The sequence below is a fragment of the Plectropomus leopardus genome, chromosome 3 (genome assembly GCF_008729295.1).
Source record: "Plectropomus leopardus isolate mb chromosome 3, YSFRI_Pleo_2.0, whole genome shotgun sequence".
Lineage (NCBI taxonomy): Eukaryota > Metazoa > Chordata > Actinopteri > Perciformes > Serranidae > Plectropomus > Plectropomus leopardus.
In genome coordinates, this window is record NC_056465.1 from 6,132,645 (window position 1) to 6,151,509 (window position 18,865).

Consider the following 18,865-nt stretch of genomic DNA (forward strand, 5'->3'; position numbering starts at 1 on the left):
CTGAAGTGGTGTTGTACTTTACTTGAATTTTTGCATTTTTGAACTATATGATACTTCTTCTCCAATACATTTCAAAGGGAGCTATTGTAGTGCCGAAGCCATTAGTTAAATAGTTGATGAGCAAACAAGTTAACTGATTGTTGTTTTAATCATTTATCAGGCAAAAAGTCCAGAGCTGATCACTTTTACACCATTGTAAATTTGATATGTATTGGGTTTTGTACTGTTGTTCAAATCAAGGAGGTAGTTTAGCTCTCTGTACTTCCAAAGGAAATCTTTCTTTGTCATTTTTAGAAATATTTTAGACTAAAACAATCCAATGATCAAAAATCCTAACTGATGAAGCAAAAGGTATCATGAAAATAATCATTATTTCCCCCTTTGTAATTTTAAATATTGCCATTCTTAACCCACAACATTTATTTAGACAGCTATAGTTTCTTTGCAAATGAGGAGAACATTAATCAGCTATATTCAGTAGTTAAAATTAGCTTCATCTTCACCATGCCATATGCTTTTCTACATGCTGGTGCCTCACCGCATGCAGCTGGTGCTCTTTCCATTTATTTTTTGCTCTGTAAGACACCACCACTGAGTCCACCACTGTAATTGAACACTATAAAGGGCCATAATGAGTGTTTTTTTTTTAATCAGTATATTTTTCTGACAATACATTTTTAATTTTACTTTTAAGTAAAATATGGGAGACAAAGCCATTTTCTCGTAACTGATAATGTTTACATTTTTAATCTCTTCTTTTACTTCTAAAGTATGTCTCCTTATAAAGCAGCAGCTGCAGCCTCTGAGTGTGAACTGTGTGAGATTCACCTTCAGTGTGTCGTCCACCTCAGTGAGATGAGACGATGGAGAATGACATCACAGCCTCTTCATGTCTAATCAGCTCCATATGTGGCGCTGGGAGTATCTGCACGTCTACTACCACTGGTCAGCAGGCAGCCAATCAGAATTCAAGGAAACTCTTTTTGCATGTCCTAAAGCTGAGAGGAAGGGAGGGTGGAGAGAGTGTTGTAGAGAAGAGTTTTCATGACAGAGCGGGGAGAGAGGATCAAGAGGAGTGTGTAACTCTTCAGTCAATCATTGAGCCAGATCTCAAGTCCAAACTAAGTCAAACACAAACAGTACTAAAGTAAATACACAACTACACTCAAAATACAGCTGGTAAAAGAGTTTTAAAAGATAAAGAAAAGCTCCTGGAACAGACTGTTGAAAACTGAATCAGTTACGGTATAGCATGGAACCAGTTCAAAAATACCATTTAGTTTCATGTGATAGTAGACACTTTTAAAAGATATTCTGATGGACTACGTTTGTTTGATGCTAAGTGGCAAAATTCTGGCTATTAAAAAACAAAGATATAAAAAAAACAAGAGCATTTTTATCAGCTTGCATTACAATCTGACTGCTGCAATGAGTCAGAATTTTGTTTTCATTTCTCCCAAATTATTTGTGCAACTTTTTTGCAGACTGATATATTACAATTTCAGTTGTGCTCTACCAAATTTGACAAGTTTTAAATCTGTGACTGTGATACAAACATAGGCTGAAAATCACACAGTATAGTTGTAGTATTGGAAGTGGTTTAACCCTTTGAAACCTGGATGGACAGCAGTTTTCTTGTGCTGTTTTAAGACGCCTTTTACGAGTGTTTAAACCTTTGAAAACTGAGCATATTACTTTGATTTCTTCTGAAAACAGGTAAAAAGGAAATGACCAACTTGGCATTAAATGTCCTACAAACTGTAATACATTTTCACCTAAACATTTGTTTTAAAGAAGGGGAGGGAGAGAGAGGCCCAGTTTTTGGGCCATGTCATGTTATGTTTTTGACAGAAATCAGAACAGTTTGCTGAGGTTTCAATGGGTTAAAATGTAATAAAATGTCAAAAATAATATGTATTAATATGGATTCAACTGCAGAATGTGAAGTGCAACTATTCCATTTTCTCAAAGTAGCAGAGCAACAGCTGCACTACAACCTGCTAGGGGGCAAAAAATTTGAAGCTGAACTAGAATTAACCACTTGTGGTTGTATGCCTGTCTGAGCCAATCAAGTTACATTTACAATAAACATCCATGTCCATCCAGACTCATATGTAGCCATGACACAATGCTAAAAACAAATCTAAAACACACATCTTCAACCTGGCAACACAGAAGATCTATACATTTATGTTATGACATTGTGTAATGGCCAGTAAAGTGTTTTTGCAGAATATTATATCACAATGAGGTTGAACTTTAACCTTTTGGATATAAAACATAATCAAGTCATTATTCTATCCAATTACACATTTGGGAGCAATTTTGCAATACATTTTTGGCTGTAATTCTAAAGTTTTGGTCAAAAACCTGTTTTGTGATGTCATAGAGACCTTTAACCTCCAAATTCTCTGTTCACTCTTGAGTCCAAGTGGATGTCTCTTCCAAATGCAAAGATATCCCTTCAGTCCTTCTTGAGATAAAACATTCATGACAAAGAGACAAACACATAGTCACAGTGACCTTTGACCTTTAACATCTAATGAGCTCATTGTTGAGCGTTTTTGCCAAATTTTTACAAAGTTCACTCTACACATTCTTGAGATTTCACACTCACTGGAATTGAACATATCACTGTAATTAAGGATGGCCATCCAAAAACATAATGCCTCTGGCCACAGCTATCAACGAGTTGGAGGAGGAAGAATGAAGACAGAAGACAAACATTGCATTTTTGGGATATATACAGTGCTTAATATTGATAAATTAATTTAAGATTTGATCTGCAATTTCTTTTTTTTCAGGTTCACATACATGATTTGAGGGTTTGAATTATAAATTAAAAGCAGTTTGTGTTATTCAGACAATCCATAATTCAAAACATGGGCCTTTCTTACCCAGGCAATCACAGACATTACTTAACTTACAAATCCTAACCCTGTGTACCCACCAAACGCGATGAAAATTATTTCATCGCGCCTCAAATGAAATCGCGTCGCGCCGGACGCTCCAGTTTTGACGCTCGTACAAAAACCCCAAAATGGGACTCGACGCACGACAAAATCGCGCCGCGCGTCGAGCCCGCCCAAACAACAACATTTCTTCCGCCATTTCATTCTCTCGTTGACCATGCCTGAGATAACCACGATCGCTGCATTAGATTTTGATCTAATGCATCTGATTAGATTTTGCAAGGGAACACCAGGACGTCCATACGTCAGCACGTCGATGACGATCTCAACGCTGATAGGCTGTCGTGGCACGTCTTCACGCGACGATGCCGCAAAAGTTAAATTATTTCAACTCGAGCATTGGACGCAAGGCGTTGGACGCGACGCGAATTTCGCGTCCAACGCGCCGTGCAATCGCGTCCATCGCGTCGCCCAGCAAAATGACGCGTCAAATCGCGTCTTTGCATTGACTTTGTATGTAATCTTGAGGCGTGATCATTTTTCATCGCGTTTGGTGGGTACACGCCGTAACTCAGCGTCTCCCTGCTACCTTTTTTTCTTGGAGTAAATCTCACAGACAGCTAATATGTTTGTTATAGCATTTTAGATTTTTTGGGGCAGAATATAGGACTATATAATGTATATATACTTAATTTCTGTTACTTTCTCTTATTGTATTGTAAAATTCAAAGGGAATTGACAAAAAGGAAAAACAAAATTAATTCAAAAAGGGTAGGTGTAATAAACTAAGGCTTCAGCCTACACCTTTTCAGTCCTCTTTTTTGTTTTGTTTTCTAATTTGGGTTGTTTTTGCTTTTATCTTTCGGTTTTCAAAGCTATAAAAGCAATGCCTTATTGTTTATTTTTTGTATACTTACTTGTGTATTTGAGTTTTATAAGTTGTAAAAATGACCAAACTAAACTAAACTAGTTTAGCACAAACTACTTTTGTTTCTGAGGTCAAGACCGTTTCACTCATTACTGATTTAAAAAAAAAACTTTTACAACAATCGAAAAAAATTACAGACCTAGTTTTAATTATTGTCGAGCATAATTTTTTTGTTTGTATTGATTAATGTAATAGAATTAACAGATTACTTTTTTAAAAAAAAACAAAAAAAACTGTTTAGCAATGGGGCCTCTCTTTTACTTACATTTGAATTACACACCTAAACCTAAAAAAGAGAGGGGGAGAAAGGTCAAAGAGCCATTTATTAGCTTATTTTGACACCTACATTGATCTGTGTGACAGACTGTGCATGAGAAATATAGTTTAGAGCAGCAAAAAAAAATCATCAAGTTAGATGGACGCTGTGTTTTCCTTTGCTCCTTTCAATCCCTGCTGGGCTTCCCAAAGTACAAAGTCATGTTCTGTTAATTTTAGCCCGGTTATGGACATTATTTTTGAATGACATGAGACATGACCCATATGTGTTATCCTGTATTTGGAGAGAACAGTGTTAACACTGTTTGGCTTCATTAGTATGCTGCTCTACCAACGAATGCACGTCTTTCACCGTGAGGCACTTTGGAGAAGAGTGTCAGTACAAACACATAAAAACAGAACAGCATTAGATTTAGTTGGCTAAAAGAAAGTTGCTGGTGTTGGAGCTTCCTTTTCGAATCTCTGTGATCAGCTTATGGAGTTTCTCTGACAGCGCCACCTGGTGGGAGATAATGTCAAAGATAAGATCGAGTGTAGTTCGTATTCTGAATTGATTCTGTATTTATGTATCCAGTGCGGATCTGTTTGTGTGTGGAGCTCACTGTGTAAGAGTCTGGCTCCTGCAGCCTCTTGTGTCGAGGGTGCAGAGTCTGGAGGGAGCTCTGGACCTTTGCTCTAGTTTCTGCAGCACTGCACAGAGGGTGTGTGACCTAGAAAGAGTGGGAGACACATTTTTAAGACTTAACTCCTACACTGTAGAATCCTACAATATTGCAAAGTTTTTCCCATTTAATGTCATCTAAAACAACAAATCTCTGTTTTTATTTAGTGGGATTCTTGATGGTTTTTAAGGAAGTGTGATAGACGTCAGCAATGTTATTGTATTAACGGTGGTTAATTGTTATTTCACATGCTGAGCAAACTGATTTGCTCTAACTGCAATACTTGTCGAGTTATTTCTTGTACTTTTTAAAAATTCTATTGTTTATTTTGTCATTTTTGAGAAACATAAACATATGTGTATCAGCATAACAAAGTGAGGTATACAAAAATATATGCAAACCTGCACAATACATGTACACAGATTTGTGCATGTTGATCTAACACTTTGTACAAAACCACACTTTTGCTGTTAAACATTAACAGATGAACCATAAATGAAACGTTTCTTTAAAAAAAACGTGAAAGAAAAACATAGAAGAAGAAGGAGGAGGAGGAGGAGGAGGAGGAGGAGGAGAAAAACATGGTATTGTGACCTAAAACACACATACCCTAACCTAAATAAATCCCAGAACTGGAGTTTCAGCACTCCAGTTCCCTGATCCTAGAGGGGACCCTAACACTCATCAACCTTCCCGGATCCTTTAAGGTCACAGAAACAACATGTACAAATTTAAGAGAACAAACAAAAAAAAGACAAAACAAAACACAACAAAAAAAGGTTTGGCCTGAAATTTGGTTTGCTCTGACAAATTAATTTCCTTTAGATTCTACCTTTTTTATCCTATTTCTGTTCTTAACCATTAGCTCCTGGCCTAAATTTGGTGTAATTGTTTTGTTTTTTAAGGACCACACAGAAGAAATTGATCTTTTTCGTGCTTTCTCCTTGATTGTTTTTAAGATGGTACGGGACTGTGTATGTGCATTTTTCCGTCACTCCCCATAATGCCTCTCTAAAACCCCACACAACAGCCTTAAAGATGATGAAGATGCTGCTTTCAGATGTGGGTCATGGTGTAAGCATAGAGGAAGAGACGGGGGCTGAATCCAAAATTGCAGACTTATGGGTGTGTCCTCTCCATGAAGTCCAGAGTCCTTACTGCTGTCCAATATATCAAGTCCACAAGGGACATAATACACACTTTAGACAGACTTCCAGCCCACTACTGGTGTAAATTTCACCACACTTTGTTTAAATGATGACCCAAAAATATGAAATGTAATGATGACAAGGACACAACAAATGTCACATAACAGCATCTAGTCTACTAACTTTTTGAGCAGTCATAGATCATCCTAACCTTTCCTTTGGTAAACACTTCCTGCCGCAGACAGGTGACCTGAGCTGGAACCACTGAGACACAAGAGTTATCACAGCCCAGAGGATAACAGCTCAGAGAGACTCCTGCCTCTGGAGGAGGCTCCACGGCGAGGCACACCAGGTCCAGGAAAGGATGGCCTGCAGGAGAGAAAAAAAGGCTGTGAATAAGTTCACAGGCACACAAGCAGCCCAGTGAGGCTGTAACGCTCATTACACAGCAGGAAACCAAACTTTTCTATCCGTGCATTCACGATTCTTGTGAAGAAAATAATGAGACACTGTAACAAATAGGTTACTGGCTAAATAACAAGGGTTTTTTATTGAATGGGGATGTTTTTAGGACATCTGAACTTGCTGGGCTCAGCTCCACATTGTCAGAGATGGCTAAACGTTCATCAGTCTAACCTGTACTTTAGTTCAGCTCAAATGCTGACATCAGCATCACATTGGGAAGATATGGATACTTTATTTTTAAGGCTGTCAAATAATTAATTCTCTAAATCCCAGTTAGTCAGATAATTTCAATAGTTAATTGCTATTAATTGCTTTTTTATTTGCATGTTTAACGTCCCATTATTTTGCCTTACAAGACAGTTTTAGCATCCATATCAACAGAGTAAAGAAATTCTTACCAGATTGTCTTGATTAGGAATGCAAATGACAGCAAAAAACTGAATTGGGACTAGCAAAAAGTGGGCATGTCTGTAAAGGGGAGACTCATTGATACCCATAAAATCCATTTTCGTTCTTTAAAGACAGGAATAACACTGACTGCCCTAATTATTTTCTCTGAATATAATAAAAAAAATAGCAAAACAACTAATAATTATTAATTTATAAAATCAACGGATGGGATGCCTTTTTGGGGGTAATCCAGCAAATTAAATTCCTGAAAAAAGCCAAAGTGCTTCATTTAACTGATGAAAAGATCCTATAAAATCAAATATTGCCATAAAGCAGTCCCTGTCATTAAACTGCAAGACTGCAAACAATGACCTGACAGCCTTACAGTTATTGCCATGCTAATATTAATGGATAAATCAGCAGATGTGATGTCTGTTTTGGTTAATCCAGCAAATACATTCCTGAAAAAATACAATACTTTATCTGATCGATGCATAGATCACATAAAAATCCAATACTGAAATAAAGCAGTCCCGCTTATTGAATCAAAAGATTGCAAACTATGGACTATTACAACCAGAGACATTAAAAGAATGGCGACCACAGTGGTCTTAAGGAGTATCATTAAATCATCCGCAACTTGTTTAACATAAGAGTCCTAAACAGGCATTGCCATGCTGTAGCTCTTAAGAGAGAAATTCTCTGCAATTTAAAAGCAGCCAAAGTCAAGTAAGATGGTGAAAACACAGAGAGAAATAAGTGTGCCTGAAATGGGTTAAAGGGGGTGGTGAAGATGGATTCTCACCCTCAGTGTCGACTAGCCTGTAGACAGCTTTCCTCCCAGGGACAGTGCTCTTCTCTGGGTCCTCACTGATCTTCATCCTGGGGTTCCCCCTCACCTCCACCAGCTGATGCACATACACATGTTAACATGATAAGAGAAGCGAGTTCAGGATGTCTGGAAAGACATCTAACAGAACTATTACTTAACACTTTACCTTATACACACAGCCCAGCGAGGGTTGTTGTGTGCAGGTGACCAGATGTGTTCCAACACCAACAGCATCAATCTCATTCTCCTGAAACAATGATAAAGACACAGGACATCAGGGAAAAGTTTTTGAAAAGTTGTCTTCATCCACATATTCAGTCACAGTCTACCTTCTTGTTGAGCTCAGCCATGCTTTGCTCTGTGATGTTGTTGGTCCCAACGATGATCAGCGAGTCAAAGGCAGGGATGGAGAAACTGTAAAGATGAAGCATGCGAGAAGGCACAAAAGACAATCACGCCATTGGAGGACTAACGTATGCTCTCAGTGTAGGTCATTAAGACATGCTGATGCACTCATGCAACATGGCGCCTCACTCACTGCTTGCTACAGAGTCTGAAGACACGGCGGACGTCCACTGACTGCCTGCAGAGGTCCCCGCTGTCCAGACGGATTCCTACAGGCCTGTAGCCCAGCTCACACAGCGCCAGGGCCACAGCGCAGAAGTTCAACAGACCGCTACTGAAATCACACACACACACACACACACACACACACACACACACACACACACACACACACACACACACACACACTTCATTATATGAGCATGGAATAAGTCCTTGGGTTTGAACACATGACATCAAATCACCCCAAATCTTGGCTTCCCTACATTTGCTCCTTGTTTATTTTAGAATTGCTTTTAAGATTTTACTGATCAATTTTAAAGCTGGTTTGGGTCTGGCCCCAACTTAAGTAACAGAAATTTTGTCTCTATATGAGCCAGTTTGCAGCCTTAGACCCTCAGGTGGGGCCCTTCAGGCCATTCCAAAGTCGAGGCTTAAATCTAAAGGTGACCATGCTTTTGCCATCAAGGCCCCTCAGCTTTGGAACGACCTGCCTGAGGGGATAAGGCTGCAGAATTACAAATTTTTATAGACTTGCTTTTAAGTGATTTCATCTAGTTTAATGAATCTATTTTAGTTTGTCTTTTAATTTATTCTTTCATTCTGTCTTGATCGTGTTTTTAATTCTATTATTAATGTTATTATTTCTGTGTTTACTGCGAGTATTCTTTGAATTATATTTACTTTTATTGGTATGGTTGTTCATCGTTTCTCTCTTGTTTAATTCTACTTAAAATTTTATCTAGCCTTAGATCGGCATCATTGTTTGGCTCTTATAACTAAGCTATGTCGCGTCTGCAAGAAACCCCTCTTGCTTCTGCTTTGCCTTGTTTGTCAAAGCACTTTGTAAACTCTATTTTTAAAGGTGCTATATAAATTAAGTTTTACAGATTACGCAATTAAAAAAATTAAAACATTCAAAAGTTGCAGCCATGGATGAAGTACAGTCTGTAACTGTGACATTATAAAACACAAAGAACATCAGTGCAGTGACCACTAGAACTGAGGATTTCCATTAAATAATATTCTTAGATTACTCTGTTCTCTGTTCTTAACAGAGTAATCACTCCAAACCTGATTAACTCAGCGCACAGTAGTGACACCTGCTGGTAAAATTAGCACATTGTACTTCTGCTGTAACAAATAAGGACTTATATGGTATATTTATACGTTCTTCTTATTATCAATAGAATAGGAATATTCTTATGATTATCTTGTTTTCAAATAATTAATACAGCGCTGGAAGTGGAAGAAGAACTTTTATCCTCTACTTTAGCAAAAGTACCAATACAACAGTATAAAAATACTCCATTGTTAGTGATGGTGAGTACATTTACTGTACATAAGTGCAATTTAGCAGTACTTGAATTTTACTTAAGTATACCCATTTTATGTTAATTTATACTTCTACTTCACAACTTAAAGTTAAATAGTTAGTTAAATATTGTACTACTTATTCCACTACATTTAACACAACTAATACTAATCATAAGTATATAAAGTATATAATCAAAATTATAATCCTGTAATGTAATGATTTTTAATTTGATTTTTTTTTTTTTTGATGGACCATTCTGTATGATGAGTACTTACTTTTGGTGCTTTAAGCACATATTAATGCTATTATTTTTATACTTTATTTAAGTTTTAAAAAATTAATGCAGGGCTTAATCTTGTAACAGAGTATTTTTTCTGCTGTCCATTACAAATTAAAGTTTAAAATTCTATTTAAAGCAACATTGTGAAGGACTTAGTGACATCCAGTGGTGAGGTTGCTCATTTTTACTATTCTTAGTGTTCTCTGTACTTTTTACTTTGACTTTTATATCTTGTTTAACAGCGTTTGTCTTTTGATTGTCTAATCTTGGCTTTTTTTCTTTTATGTTCCACTTTTTATTGTGAAGCACTTTGAGCTGCATCCCTAAAGTTTAAAAGTTAAAGTACAGTACTGAGGTAAATGCACCTGATAATTTTCCACACAGTGCAATGTAAATATTATTGAATAAGTTTGAAAGTGGGCAAATAATACACCTATGACCTAGATGTATATAGGATTAGGGGTGCTGCTTGGCTGCTGTCCCTGTGCTTCTTTGTATTGAAAACTACTATTTTGTAAGATGTGCTCTCTTTTATCATATTTTCAGTATTTATATAATTTATTGCTCCTACCTGCCTTTTTGCACTATTGTATAATGTAAATTGTGTGCATTTTTAATGGTGTTTTGTTTTATTTGTTTTATGTGTTTGGATGCACCTTCTGCTGTGTGTGATCATATTACTGGAGTCTTATATTATACTATCATGTGATTCTACAGAAAGTGGGATGTTGCTTGTCATCAGTCACATGATAAAAGCCTAATACATAGCCCTTAGCATAAAACATAAAAGCACTAGTTACCAGCCAACGCTGTAGCTGTCGATCACAGGGAGGAAGTTCTGAGGGTATGCAATGGCATAGGACAAGAAGGAAGCCAGCTCGCCCTCTCGGATCTTCCCAGGCTCTGCGCCCAGAAGCTTACACACTTGACTCAACCAGCCTTTGGTCAATGAAATGAAGTCAACTGGATCCGGGTCCCCGTTCACCGCCACAAGAGTCTGCATGGAAACATAAAGCAGGGGCATATTGTTCATGATGTATCACGTCAAATCAAGTTTTACATATAAAAGCATTGCGTACATACGAGCTGTGAATTCTCAGGTGTCAGATCATCTTTGGATGCACAGAGTTTTCAGCACAGGAGTATTAGAACTGCAGCACTTATGATTAACATGTTCCCACTTTTTTTCTTCCCAGCCAGTTTCCCTGTAATGTATTCCTTGTCACTGCTGATAACATGCCTGAAACACAGATGCTGCCTCCAGCTCCTTCTTTTTCACATTATCACTGAAATGAAATTTTTGAGCCACTGATTTTCTTTAGAGGCTGATGAGACTCAATCTGCTACAGACATTACTCATCAAGAGTTGACACTATGCCACTGTGTGCTCAAATTTAACATTAGTTGTGTCGATTTTCTTTGTGTGTGTCTGTTTCAAAAAACAGTATGTCATGTTGTAAATGGTGAAGCCAAAATTAGGTTCCAAACTTACAAACCAAATAACTAACTCTGTCTGTAAATGACACTTAAAGGCATTTAAAGATTTTTTGGAGATATTTAATGAGTATACAATGTGTAGTGGTCTGTAGCTTGAATTACTCTGTTGTTATCCAAATTATTGTGCCTTCCACCACCAGTGAAAGGTCAATTTGACCTTATGTCTGTCTCATTCTTGTGAACCCCAAAGAGAGTATTTAGGGAACTTCCTCAAATTTGGTCCACTTGGACTGTTCAATGAACTGATTAGAATTTGTTGGTCCAAAACACATTTTTCATTTCACATAATGTCTAATATGAAAAAAAAAGTGCTGACCTTTTTTAGGCCAAAAAGTCAAAGGTCATCTTCACTGTGACATCATAATGTTCTCCAAAAATGTTCAGGTCACTGTGACCGTGTGTCTGTCTCATTCTTATGCACAAGGGAGTAAAGGAATTTCTTAAAATTTGGCATAAATGTCCACTGGGACTCTAGAATGAATCGAATGGAATGTGGTGGTTAAAGGTCAAGGTCACTGTCACCTAAAAACAAACAAATAAACAAAAAAAAAACCAACATTCTTTTGGCCAAAGCTCAAGAATTATGGCCAAAAATTATTTGACAAAATTGCTCACAATTGTCAAAAAGGATGAAATAATGACATGATATTTTATATTTAAAAGGTTAAAGGCCACCTTCACTGTGACATCATGATGTTTTTTCAAAATCACTTTTCTGGCCATTACTCAACGTCATAACTCAGGAAAAGGACAGGACCCTTTGGTCAGACCCTGAACTGGTGACACTAATCTTGGGTGTCCAGCCTGAGACTGTGCTGTATAGCTCTTTTGTGCTGCAAAGGGAAAGATGTGTGTGAAGCATCCATGTTTTAGAATTTGTAGCTTCTTTGCGGCAACGTTTTAAGCAATGTCAGCTGTCATGGTGGCCACATGAGAGTGGACAAACATGGCTGTAAAACTGTAACTGCACTCACTGAGGCGTAAAAGGGCAAGGCAGTACTTCTATTATGAATTATATGACGACGTATTAACGACAAGCTTAGCTCACGCCACGGACCGAATCTTTCTATGTATGCGTATTACATCACTTGCACTGTGTTTAACCACCTAATTGTAGGAGTCACAAGGACATAATCCCCCTAGTGGCTTCACACTAGTGATTTATGTTTATTGAACTACATGGCTGTACATGAGGTAATGCTTTTGGGAACTGAACCCGTCTCTCTGCAGTGGTTTGTTCCATTCTCCAACAATAACATAACAACACATCTGATAAAGAAACAAGGACGATCAAATGTGCACTGGGATGAATGAAATTAATCCACAATCTAATCAAGTTCCCTGTGTGGTCCTTTAAGGCTGATTGGAGGAGAGAGCATATACTCACTTGTGGCCAGACCTCCTCCAGGGAGGTAAAGGAAGTGACGTATGAGTGCGCCATGGTCCCTGCGACAGGGATTCCAAACAGGAAACCAGCCTGAACGTTACTGGTGAGGTCAAAACCTGAAAGACAGATTCTAGTGTTAGGCTGTGTGAAACAAAGGACTTGCCTCTTTACATGTGCACAGTGTGCCCACACTGAGCACGCCCACAAATACAGCAGTGAGAGAGGAACACAGGTGAGGCGAGGACGGCTGGATTTCACCTGCTTTCTTTTCACATGTACGTTCATGGAAAATTACAAACTGCAATAGACCTTTAAATCTGATACTTTCATTTTTCATCAGTGTGGGTGTGTCTACATTAGCAAAACACATAATCAGAATACATTTCAGAGGAAGGGGTGTGTCTAGGGAGTGGCCTGGAGTGGCACAGACCACCCCTGAAATCTGACTGGCCACTCACATTGCCACCCCATAATGATTCACTGTCTGCTCAGTCACTTTGTATTGTATAATGAGTAAAGTGAATTTTTGTTTATGGGTACAATTCAGTTTTAAACCTGAGAGGCAGTGATGTGCCAGATTAGTATCAAGCCAGAGTAACTTTATAAATAAATTGATACAACTGTTATAAACTTTGTTCACACAGGCTGTTTTTGTCACTTTAAACTTTATTGGCACTGCATACTTGCTATCGTACCAATTACTTTTGGAGGAACAATTTCTTAAATAAAGTATGGCAGCTTTATTCTACATCAGTGTGGTGTCAGTTTGCTGTGCTGTGATTGGTAGGTCTATTTATTTTTCAAACTAAACTAATTAAAGCTGTGATGATGTGTGTGCTTGCAGTAATTCTCGTACTTCATGCCACCCCTGCATAAGTCAGTGCCACCCCAGTAAAAAAAAAAAAAGTCTGGACACACCACTGGTCAGCAGCAACACACTTGAATAATTTTCAGTATGGAGCATTTAGAAAAATAGTTTCCTGCAAATCATCTGTTTCAAATCACCTGGCTTTTTGCTGTTTTGTATTAATGATATAAGGAAGCTACTTGCCACAAATGTGGAGAAGAGCTGTACACAGTGTGTCACAATCATGTTACAACATGAATGTTTGACAGGCCACACAACATTCACCTCCAATGTGTGTGTATCGTGAGGCAGTGAGCCCTCCATCTGGTCCTTGAGCCCTCCTGAGGCCCATCTCCAGCAGCTTCCTTCTGGGGCCGGCCGCCAGGCGGAAACGGGCGGCATTACTGCACACCAGACTGACCACAGAGAGGAGACAGAACAGAAATAGGCTGCTTTATGTCTCACGGTGGAGCTCTGTGTGCATGTGTGTGTATGTGTGTGGGTATGGTCATACTTGTGTGATTATATACTAAATGTCTCACATATGTATGTGTACTCAAGTTTGCACATCCTGTAACTGCACGTGTGTAACTGAGACACACATCATGCCAGCTATCTCTGCCAGCTTAACATCTTTAAGAGGCTGTGCTGGCTCTTCTGCTTACTCATAAACTGGTGTCAAGGTACTGGTATCATGAAACCTAAGGCGTCTATTGGTGCCAGTCAGAGGTGTGGACTCAGTTTCAAGTCATAAATTTGTTAACTATGCGACTTGTCCAAATCAAAAAAGACTTGCATCCCAATTTGTACTTTATCGCCAATGACTTGTGACTTCACTTGGACTTGAGCCTTTTGTCTTGAAAACACTTGATACCTTTTCCCAAGCAAAAAGAATTTAAAGTATGCTATTTACTCTGCCACAAGTCAAATAATTTCCCTTGATTTCCTGAATCAACAACAACACTTCATTCCCAGCAAGTCGACACTTAATTACCCAGATCCACTTTGTTTGAACCAATCTGACAAAATTCAGTCAACATGTAGGAGAGAACCATCAAGAAGAAACAATATTTTACTGAGAACAGTAAGTTGAAGCTGATATTAACAAAGTTAGGGAGCTAATGCTAAGTGAACGTTATAACTCTATTGTTATAATGGTATAATGTTTGGTGAATGTAGCAGTATAGTGGGATCCTTAAACAGTCATGGGATTGCATAAATTGGGTATGACTGAAAAGCTCAAACTCTTGATGATATTCGTTCTCATAGAAGCCATTTTATTGTAGGACGGCCATTTAAAAAAACTTGATCTTGAAAGAACTTGGAAAAAAAAAGTTGTTAAAATTTTACATCTATAACTACAGAACGAAACACAACTAACTCTATCGCACTGACCCTGCTGACCCGTTCTGGAGTCCCATGGCGGTGACCCGGTTATGCTCAGCACGTCACTCACCCTGATCTCATTATTATTGCATCACTGCGCTGCTGTCGAACCATCAGCTGTTTGATTCGTGATAATGAAACGCCGCTCGGTTGTCAAATACTCAGCTGTATTCTACAGTCAAAGTCGTTCACTGCATTACATGATTGTTCAACACTTCTGCTGTCTCAATGTTTTGACGGGAGATTTTTCTCAGTGTGAGAGCGTGAGACATATGGCAGATGCGTGGGAGTTGGCAACCCCGGTGGGGAAAGGATTAACAGTATTTTAAAAATAACCAAAATGATCATTATGGGTAAGATTACATCAGTTAGAGATTCTGAATGTCAGATTACTTATACACACACACACACACACACACACACACATACTCAACCTGTATACACCAACATCAAATCAATATCCTTGACACTTCATAACTTCAAACTAGAGACCTTTGGGCATTCAGGGGATGTATTGTTAGTTTCACATGATACCACTACCTTCTCATTAGCTTCAAAAACGAGCGTGCTACAACCTCTGAAAAGACTAATAAACAATCACACAAGCATTATGTATGTGTCTTGTCCTTTGTGACCCTTTCCACCCCCCAGAGTGTGTCGGTGTGTTGTTACCTGGCATAGTTGACCAGACACAGTAAACTGGTCTCCAGCAGCTGAACCACAGCCAGCGGACCTGCCACCTCCATCAGAGGCACCTGCAGATGTTTTAGATATGTATCACAAGTTACTCCCTCGGACTCCCCTAGAGAACCCTGTATTTGACCTTTGACCTTCGGTTTCACCCTGCAGCTCACCCTGGCAAACACCACAGTGCCCTCTGGGACAGAGCGGAGTGTGACGCCGGAGCAGTCCAGGTCTCGCAGGAACTGGAAGAAGGCGGGGTCGGTGGCTGGGGGCATGACAGAGCGCAGGAACTCCACATCTGGATCCAAGAAAAACACAAGGTTAACATGACAGCTGGAAACCTGTCAGCAGCAGCAGAGGACACCCTTCATTCTACACCACACGTGCTCTTACACAAGTGTGTGTGTCCTCCATGTGCCCTCACATGTCCTGACCCACCACACGCACACACTCAATTACAATAACAGAGCTAAATCTAATAACTTACTGTAAAGATAATCTAATTTGGCATCCTTCCACAGACTCCAGTGGTGTGACAGTCATGACGTTTAGACTTAACATGTGAGAGTGTAACCACTGAAAGTGTGTACTAACCTTGTATTACTTTACACAAGTACAGTGTAAGTACTGGTATTTTACCTGAGTTTTTTACTTTTTACTGCACACCACCAGAAGTATTAAAGAAAAGTAGCAAAAAAAATATGTAAAAAATACTCCAATACATGTATAAGTCCTTCATTCAAAATCCTACATCAGTAAAAATACCTAAAACTATCAAACCCAAAGTACTAATTTTGCAAAGAAATGCTCTTGAGAGATATACTGACAAGGTTAATAATACTGACAGGGCTTCCCACATATTCTTTTACTTGTGGCTGCTTGCCAAAATAAAAAAAAATGCGACCACAAATAGATTTTCTATTTTTGGAGCTGGACCATTTATTAGGAGCACTTTTGAAATATATATACCATTAGGTTATGCATTTCACCTCTCTGAGCACAGAGCATACTGTGGGAACAGCTGGAGCAGCAGAATGTCAGGTGCACTGACAGTCAAACTTAACTGCTCATTCTAATTTTTTTTTTAAATTTTGCATTCACTTGGAGCAGCTGCTCCTTATCTGTTGATCTGATTTGATCAGCTGTGAACGGATCAACAGATCTATTATCCACCCTGTCAGTCACAAACTGCTGCTGTGGAAAAAAAGAACTCATAGAGAGCTTTGCCTGTGCTGCATTCATGGACCCTACACTTTCACCACTGTACTGACAGTGGAGGAAGAATACTCAGATACTTTACTTCAGGAAAAGAATCAACACACAGTTTCAAAATACTACATTACAAGTAAACTTCCTGAATTAAAAATGTTACTGTTAATATCAGTAAAACTGCAGAAGTATTAACAGCAAAAGTGTAGCTGAAGTAGAAGTATTCATTGTGCAGAACAACTCCTTCAAAGTCTTATAGATTTTTTTTATCTGCGACATATGCATGTGAGAGCATTTTAAAGTTGTAGGTCATCAATATAGAGCAAATTTTAGATACTGAATATACTACTGAGTAGATAAACTTTGTAGTACTGCATCATTAGCATATCATGTGTTTTTTAATGTAAAAAGTAGTAAGTGTCAAATAAATGTAGTGAAGTAAAATGTACAACATTTTCCTCTAAAATATTATAATATGCACTGGAGGGGACACATGAGGATCTGTCCCCACCAGTGCATATTATAATTACTGACTAGTAGGGGTGGGGGGAAAATTGATACAGTATGGCATTGTGATATTTTGCATGGCAATAGTTTATCAAAATATAAAATATGTTCAACATTAGATATATTCAACAGGCAACCACACACACCACAGTTCAAAACCATTAACAAATGTAATTACAATCATGAATTAAATGTTATATTAAAAATGTATATAAAGATAGATAAAATATAAAAATTGCCATTATTATTGCCACCATTGTACTGTAGATATATGTGGCTTATGCAAGTGGTGTTGTCGTTGTGCAAGTAGTGTTGTCATAGTGGAGCAGAAGCAGTTGCTTGACTGCTATGGGTAGATATAATTAATGTCAAACACTGTCTCTCTAAAAAGTGTAAAATTCGTGATTAGTAATGTAATACATTATCGTCTTCCACTGAAAACTGATGTATCGGTGTCTAAGTAACATTTTGGTTGAAGTGGATCTCGTTCCATCTATTTCATACTCTCTTTTTGAATCGCATCTATGAACTTGAGCCAGTTACATGAGAACAGGCAGTGTTTTAGTAACTTTCTTGGTATGCAGTGCGTTGCCTCATGTGCTGATCCTTATAGTTTACTAGAGATTACGGGTAGTGTGCCAAAGTTCAGAGCTAAACGTCAAAGCTCATTTAACTACTTCACCAGCATTCACAAAGTATCATTGAAAGTCTCAGGGGTCGCACGGTGGACTATTGCGCAACCTCAGCGGTATGCGTAAAATTAGTCCGGATGAAACCAATGACAAACCGATCTGATGATAAAAAAAATTACCTCGGTCATTATATTAGTTTTACGAGTCAAATTTGGTGCTTTTAAAAATTTAAATGATGAAATTAAGTCCGTATAAACTTCCTCACCTTCGTCTGTGAAGCGAAAGCTGCGCAGGAAGAGCAGACAATCGTGCAGCCCGGCGAACAGCGAGAAGCCGCCGCTGAACGGGTTGTCCCTGAAGAACAGCTCGAACACGGCGGGCTCCTGGTGCCGCCCGGTCCGCCAGTACGCGTACGCCATGGTGAACTGGTACAGGTCCGTCAGCAGCGGCGGCACCCGATCCCGAATAGACCGCTCCATTAGCCCGCATGTGTTGCCGGACGGCGCTGCCATGTTATTCAAGCCCTGGTCCCAGGTTCACTAGAGCCGAGATCTCTGGGACTTGGAGTCCTCCGAAGCCCCACTGACTCCTTCACTCACGGAGAGGCAAATAACCTGAAGGCACAAGGCGTTAAGTGTGTTGGATGATAAATGCTGCATTTCCAGTTTCATATGTTACCTGTAGGGATGAAACTATTTTAATAGATGGTGTGATATTTATAATCCAATATGTCGCACTTTAGCGTTTTCAGACCATCACGTGTTCAAAAGAAGCGGAAAAGGGTCGATTCACCCAACTGATTGGTGTAACTCAATTTAGATTTATAATTAATTTAGATTACATTTATGATTTCTTTTACCTTTTCCATGGACGGTTGCCTATGTTGCCTTGTGATATTCTGGCAGAGAGACTGAAGGTGGACTCAAAACTTTTACTCTGTA

At 38.7% G+C, this 18,865-nt stretch overlaps 1 protein-coding gene across 1 annotated transcript; it reads right to left on the reverse strand.

The window, feature by feature from the left end:
- Positions 1-2,187: 2,187 nt before the first annotated feature.
- naprt (nicotinate phosphoribosyltransferase) lies at positions 2,188-18,552 on the reverse strand. The gene is made up of 13 exons (XM_042513465.1): positions 18,190-18,552; positions 15,747-15,874; positions 15,565-15,647; positions 13,792-13,922; positions 12,660-12,775; positions 10,576-10,772; positions 8,152-8,292; positions 7,943-8,027; positions 7,780-7,860; positions 7,587-7,689; positions 6,138-6,295; positions 4,719-4,826; positions 2,188-4,615 (listed from the first exon to the last, which is right to left on the reverse strand). The coding sequence occupies exons 1-13, from the start codon at positions 18,434-18,436 to the stop codon at positions 4,529-4,531; spliced, it is 1,665 nt and encodes a 554-aa protein (XP_042369399.1). The 5' UTR covers positions 18,437-18,552; the 3' UTR covers positions 2,188-4,528.
- Between the last annotated feature and the right edge of the window lie 313 nt (positions 18,553-18,865).

What these genes read in the sequence shown, in the direction of transcription:
- naprt (XM_042513465.1), bottom strand. Translation starts at nt 18,436, where the DNA reads ATGGCAGCGCCGTCCGGCAACACATGCGGGCTAATGGAGCGGTCTATT. An exon ending in ACGATACACACACATTGGAG is followed by an intron (nt 12,776 to 13,791) that starts GTGAATGTTGTG and finishes TCTGTCTTTCAG; the next exon opens with GTTTTGACCTCACCAGTAAC. An exon ending in AAGTGTTTACCAAAGGAAAG is followed by an intron (nt 4,827 to 6,137) that starts GTTAGGATGATC and finishes CACTCTTTCTAG; the next exon opens with GTCACACACCCTCTGTGCAG.